General features: G+C 42.1%; 1 protein-coding gene across 1 annotated transcript in view; it reads left to right on the top strand.

The window, feature by feature from the left end:
- Positions 1-149: 149 nt before the first annotated feature.
- The window catches only part of SWT1 (SWT1 RNA endoribonuclease homolog), a 75,375-nt gene continuing 68,921 nt past the window's right edge, over positions 150-6,603 (top strand). Inside the window, exons 1-3 of the mRNA XM_054587653.1 lie at positions 150-250; positions 3,769-3,858; positions 6,267-6,350. Of these exons, the coding sequence (XP_054443628.1) occupies positions 3,778-3,858; positions 6,267-6,350 (165 nt within the window). The 5' untranslated portion in view covers positions 150-250; positions 3,769-3,777. The remainder of the gene's footprint in view (positions 251-3,768; positions 3,859-6,266; positions 6,351-6,603) is intronic.

The raw sequence follows: 6,603 nt of genomic DNA, 5'->3' as shown, positions 1-6,603 counted from the left end.
GCGCGTCCCCGTTCCAGCCGTCAACCACCACACCGACCCAAGACTACAATACCCAGGGTGCACTGCGCAGACTTGGGGGGGTGGAGCCGGAGTTCCAAATCCTAGATGTGAATGCAAAGCTAAACGGACGCTCTGGAGCCTTCGGGTAGTAACGGGATTGGAGTGCGAACTACATTTCCCAGCGGGCCTCGAGCTCAGGGGTCTCTTTCTCTCGGCCGGGCCTCCGGAATCGCCACTGCCCCCGGCGCTGGTAAGGTTGGAAAACTGGAGAGGTTCATTGACGTTTTTCTGGGCAGCCTACTCCGTAAGCGGAGCCCTGGCGGCTGCTCGCTGGACTGGGGATTCAAGGGGCCACTGGAGCCTAGGGCGGGCGACTCTGTGGGCGGACCCGGTGTCGAGCCGGCTTGGTGAAGGGTGTGGTTCTGGCCTGGCCCTGCCTCTAGGGGCTGTCTCTCGCTCTGCGTGGAGTATGGTCACTTCCGCGGAGTGAGTGAGTCCGTGCGGCTTAGGAGCCGCTGACGAGCTTGCCTGTCAGTCCACATGATTAGAATTGAGGTCCGTTCTTCGTTTCGCACCGTTATTCACACCGTGACCCGAACACTCTTATTTTACTTTTGCTATAATCTTCATATTCCCAGTTTCCTCAGCGCTGTTTCGCGGTTGTAAGCGTCGGGGAGTGGGGGAAACAAGTGCCCCGCCTCCCCCCTCTTCGGTCCCCGCTAGTGTCTGGGCTTTGAATAACCAGAACTCTTGAGTGTGTTGAGCTTCTGGGCACGTGACGGATGCAATTCAGGTCCCCTGAGGCAATTGCCAGTGAGACCCCAGCCCCGCTTAATACTTCTTTCACCTTTATCCTAGGCGTGCGTGAGTTTAAAGTCGCACTCATTCATGCCCAGGGAGACAGGCACGGGGAAAAAAGTTTTTTGGCTTTTCTGCCTGGGACGAGTTCGAACGTTATTGGCAACCGGAGAGGGAAGCCTCTTTCAATTTCAGGTAGAAGACAATTAAAAATGGGATAATAACACATAATACTTAGAGAAATGAGTAGTGGCTATTTGCCCATCATCCAAGAATCATTGATTTTTTTTTTTACTTCTAAAAGCTAGATGGTTGGTTGGAAGCTTGTTCAGCATGTCGATCTCATCATTTAATATCCGCTGGAGAACAGAAGATGAGAAGGGCTGGATTTTAGCACGTCCATTCTGTGGGAATTTTAGCAAGAGTTTCTAGGCATGGTCCTGCTCTTGAGGCATCGTAAAGAAGAAATCTTCCTAGTTTAAAGAATTACCGTATTTTGCTGGGTATAATGCGTACTTTCTGCCCAAATTTTTGAGGGAAAAATAAGGATGTGCATTACACAGGGGTGTAATGATTACATACCATGTGTATAATAGTGGGTATAGTAATCCTGTGTATAATGTGCTCAAAAGCATGGGTGTGCATTATACCTGGCAAGGGAGTATTGCTAATCTGTTGCTGCCTAAATTATACTAAAGCTTAGTGGCTTAAAACGATAAACATTTATTCTCCCACAGTTTCAGTAGGTCAGGAATTGAGAAATGGCTTTTTGGGTGTGTCTACCTCAGGGTCCCTTGTTAACTTAGGAGGATACTTGGCAAGGATGCTGCCAACCTGAAGGCTCGATTTAGGGCTTCAGGATCAGCTTCAAAGGTGGCTCGCTCACATTCCTGGCACTTGGTTGTTTTTTGGCAAGAGACTGAACTTCTTTGCTGGTGGGCATCACTGTGGGCTCTGCGGGCTACTCGAATGTCCTCGTGATGTGGTGGCTGGCTTTCTCGAGAATGGACAATTCAAGACAGGGAAAGGCAGAGCCACAGTGTCTTGTATGATGACCTAGCCACATGCTGCCATTTACCAATATCCTACTGGAAGCACAGGTCCGCCCTGTTTATTGTGAGAGAGGACGACTGCATAGGATTGTAATTACCAGGCAGCGGAGATCACCAGGAAACAGTTTGGAGGCTGGCCAGCACAGGAGGCCTCCTCTCATTTAGTTTATATTTTGACTTTCATAAAATCAATATGAATTTCACACTTTATATAAATGTAAAGCACTTGTCATGGTAAACATAGAGGTGTTTTTCCTTAGTAGACCACTATCTGCAGTGGGGTTTGTTTTTTTTTTTCAATTTGTTTTGTGGGTGAGAGGTTTATTTATTTAAAAAATTTTTATTGTATTTTTTTCCAGATAACAGTTTTAAATTAGCGTTATTTTGTATTTAAAGCAATACCAGACCGACGTGGATTAAATTTAAATTAAAAAAAAAATTACATGACCAGTCCATTGTCTCTAAGCAATTCACTTTATGGAAATTACTGGGGTTTTTTTTATTGTATTGCTTACACTGCTTCCCTCCCCCGAAGTGGAATGGGAATTCTTAGAGCAAGAAGATGATTAATCTGGAAGCTCAACTGTGAATTCAATTATTGCCATAAATTATCTTACAAAGTTATAAATAAATTAATTAAAAATAAATAATTAATTTTAAAAAAACAAAGCAAAATTTCTGGGTAATTTGGAATCTTTTCTTAGAAGACCATGTTGAGTATTTTTTTTAATAATATATTTTTTGTTAGCTGTGAGCATTTTCCTTCTCTTCATATTCATCAGAGCATTCTGAAAGTTTGATTTTATTTAATTGATCATTCTTTCATAGAACTTCACTTACTGTGAGCATGACCAGGAGTACTTACAGTGGCCTGGTTTCTAGCCTTTATGTTCATAGTCTCAATCTGTGCCACCACCAGCAATAAACTCTCCTTTGGGCTTTGCTTCTAGACCCCCTTTTACATTTTCCTGTCCCAGCTGTGCTGGTAACGTTCCTGGCCTCTGTGTCCCAGCACAGGATACTTTTGGTATATTATAACTTGACAGAGTGTTTATGACCATATGGAAATGACTACATTTGCCTTAGCTGCTTTTCCCATGTGGGGGGTGGGCAGGGGTCCAGCAGCCAACAGTGCTGGCGTGGTCCGAGCAGGGCTGGAAGAGCGAGACTGGTATGGGAAGTTAACAGAGGACCTGCAGTGGGCAAGAGCTGGTAGTGGCTCAGAGTTCAAGAGTGAATATTCTCAGGCAGAAAAAAATCACCTATCCATTCACTCAGCAAGCGCTTACGAGCACTTCCTAAGCTTTTAATACAGCATACGCTTTAGGGAGCTAGTAGAAAGAGTCACATGTGCCAGTATTTATTTAGACCCTACTATGCTCTACCTTGTGCAAGATATTTTTAATATCCATTGTTTTATTTGAGTCCCTCAAAACCCCACTGCGATGGGTAATCTCCATTTTACATATAGTGAAACTGGGGCTCAAAAAAATGGATGTGATTTGCCTGAAGACTCCCTCAGTGAATGACAGAGAGGGTGTGTCGGGAAAATGAAGACAAATGACTAATTGGTTTTGAGACGTAGGTGGGACAAAATACAGTAGTCCTGCAGGCAGTTGAAAGTGGTGCTCTGATGCTTGAGAAAGAAATCAGAGCTAAAGGCACAGTTTGGAGAGTCATTCCTAAAAGGGTGACAGGTGAAGCCAAAGGAGGGGAACAGAGCATTATGAGGGAGAATGAAACTGAAGTAAAATGGGACAGTGAGAGAATCCTGTCATCTTGGGAATGGTTAGAAAGTGGAAATCAGTTTGTAAGACTCCAATCTTTACATAACTGAAAGAAGAATAATTTCTAATTCTTTTTTTTTGTTGGTTCTTGTGATGAAAAGCACATAATGTGTTTTTAATGTTTATTTTAGCTTTTCAAAATGTCCCGCAAAGAATCTTGTGGAAAAACAGAGACATCTCGGAGAAAAGACATCACCTCATTACCCAACTTTGATGAAGAAGTAAGAATTTTGATTTACTAACTGAAAGACACCCTTTTTACAGTTTATTTTTGAGGAATGCAAAAAAAAAAATGCTTCTCTGTTTTCAAATGATATATGTTAGCATATCATTCTGCCCTTCTGGCCCAGGGTAAGCTGTCTTTTTTTCCTGTTCTCTACTTGCAGTATTTTATTTATTCCTCACAATTCTATTAGATAGGTACTATTATTGTCCCAATTATACAAATGAAGAAACCGAAGCTTAGAGAGGTAAGTAATTTGCCTAGGCATTTTTGACTTCAATTCTAACCTTCCCCAGGATCTTCCTTTTCATAGAAATAATTCAATATTAGACCATTTTCCACATCTTCTCCCTTCTGCATTTCCTCCGGTTTGGATAGGATCCCATGCTCATCAATCAAAATGAGGAGGAGCAGGGGAGGCTGAGGGTAGGGAATGCGTGCTCACTCCGTTCCTTTTTCTGATGCTGTCAGCACAGTACAATAAGAAGTGTTTTAGTGGATGAAGTTTAGGATAGCTCAATAATTGAGCTGGGTGTTGTCTCCAGGAAGCAAGGCTGTCACGTGGTTAATTTAACCAAAACAAGCAAAATCCCCTGCAGAATAGTCTGTCTCGTGCATCTTGAGAGTTAGATAGCATTTATGCTGCACTGTCATCCAAGATGAGAGACTACAGTCTGGCAAAGGTAAGTATTCACTAAAGAAGTGATTTCTATGGTAGCAGGTCAGTTGATAAAACCTTTTTTTAATTACTTGGATGAAGTATTTTCGAGATCATTACACTTTTTGGTGTTTGTTCTTTGCTTACTAACTTTCTGATTACTAGTTTGGCCTCCCAGGTATAGTTGTAATTGGAAAGGGACCTGGAGTGTGGCCTTGATTTATGTAACCCTATTGGACACTAGTAATTGACATGGTGTTTGCAATTCTCCCATTCTTCCCCTACTTGAACTAGACTTTTCTTGCCATCGCTCCTCCAAATATGCTCTCATTAAGGCCAGCAATGGTTTCCCTGTTGCTTAATCCCTTGGTCAGTTTTAACATCTCATCTGACTTGACCAATGAGCAATATTTGATAAAATGACGTCACCTTCTCTTTGAAACAGTTTCTTCACATAGCTTTTGAGACTAAGTGAGGAGGAAAATCAGATCCCTCTGACTTTTTTTTCTCCACTGGTGACTTCTTCACAGCGTCATCTTCTTAAACGATAACCTTTCAAGTGCCCAGCCTCAGTTTTCCTGGTTTGGTAAATTGCAGTTCCATTCTTTCAGTTGCTTGATCCAAAACCCTGCTCGTCATCTTCTACCTGCATCTGGTCTATCAGCAAATTATATCAGCTTTCTTTCTCTTAGTAATATATTCAGAGTCTGACTCCCTTCCCTGCTGCTGTCACTCTGATCCAGGCAGTGAACTGGCTTTTCTGGATTATTCCAGTATCTCCTAAATTGATCTCCTTGCTTCTGCCTTTGCCTCCTTGTGTTCTCAACACAACAGCCAGAGTGATCCCTTTAAAAGGTAGGTCAGATCACATCACCCCTTTACCCATTACTTTCTAGTGGTTTTCCACTTAAGCTGAAGTCCTTGCTGGGGTAGACACAGCGACCTACTCTCCACCGCTCTTCTCCCTCTCGTTCTGCCTCTGCTTTCTCCACTTACTGGCTTCCTTGCTCTGTTCCAGCAAGCCAGGCACATTCCTACCTCAGGGACCTTTGCCCTTGCTGCTCTTCCCTTTGAACTGAAGATACTCTCCTACTCTCATGGTTTGTTCCACCCCCTCTCCAGGTCTTTACTCTTTAAAATTGCAACTACTTTGACACCCACCTGCCAACATTTCCTGATTCTTTTCTGTGCTTTATTTTTTTTCCATAACATAGTGTGACACACTAAATATATTATTTATCTGTAAATTCCTGCACTAGATTTTTAATTCCCTGAGGGCAGGGACTTTTGATAGTTTTTTTCATTAATCTGTCCCCACTGTTTAGAATGTCATGGGCACATGGTCGGTACCCAAAATATATTTGTCCTGGGTCTGTTGAATTCAGGACCCACTGAAAAATAACTGGGTATGTGGGTTTACTTTGTAGAAGATGGAATTCGAATTCCCCCACCTTGGTGCCAACTCCCAGTGCCCTTACCTGAGCCATCAGCAGGCCTTCTGGATCACCTGTATCCCATCTCATCTCTAGTTTAAGAGAACTTTGATTTTCTGATTTCTAGTTGAATCTACCTTCTACATGGGTTTCTCTTCCTCTTAGTAATTTGTGTGCCTTTGAACATTGTTCCCTTCTCAAATTTATTATTAATGTTGAAGGAATGTTGATTTATAACAGTGATGAAATGATGTTGTCTTATACTGTGTTTTATTTGGTGTTTTTCTTTTCCTTTTTTCCAAATGGCATTCTTAGGATAAGAAAGATAAAAGAACCTCAGAAAGTTCTACCAGTTCATCTTGCTCTAGAAGATATGTTTCATCAGAGAAGAGAAAACTGGTAAGTGTTTAGATACTATAACTAACTCTGGAAGTTATTTATATTAGAGTTTGAATGTACAGTTAGAAAGTGTAATATACAAATTCCCCCACTACTTTTTCATCAGCTTTTTCTTTTTATTAAACTTTTTGATAGCCAATGGAAAGACAGCCAGGTTGTTTTTTTCCCCTTCCTTCCATTCACCAAAACCATTTATCAAGTTCCTTACTTCTTTGTGCTGATTGACCCTGTCATTTGGGATCAGACAACATGG

Source organism: Pteronotus mesoamericanus, unplaced genomic scaffold (assembly GCF_021234165.1).
Source record: "Pteronotus mesoamericanus isolate MK-2021 breed Mesoamerican mustached bat unplaced genomic scaffold, CSHL_Meso_final scaffold_1186, whole genome shotgun sequence".
NCBI lineage: Eukaryota > Metazoa > Chordata > Mammalia > Chiroptera > Mormoopidae > Pteronotus > Pteronotus mesoamericanus.
This window is presented reverse-complemented; position numbering and strand designations above follow the sequence as displayed.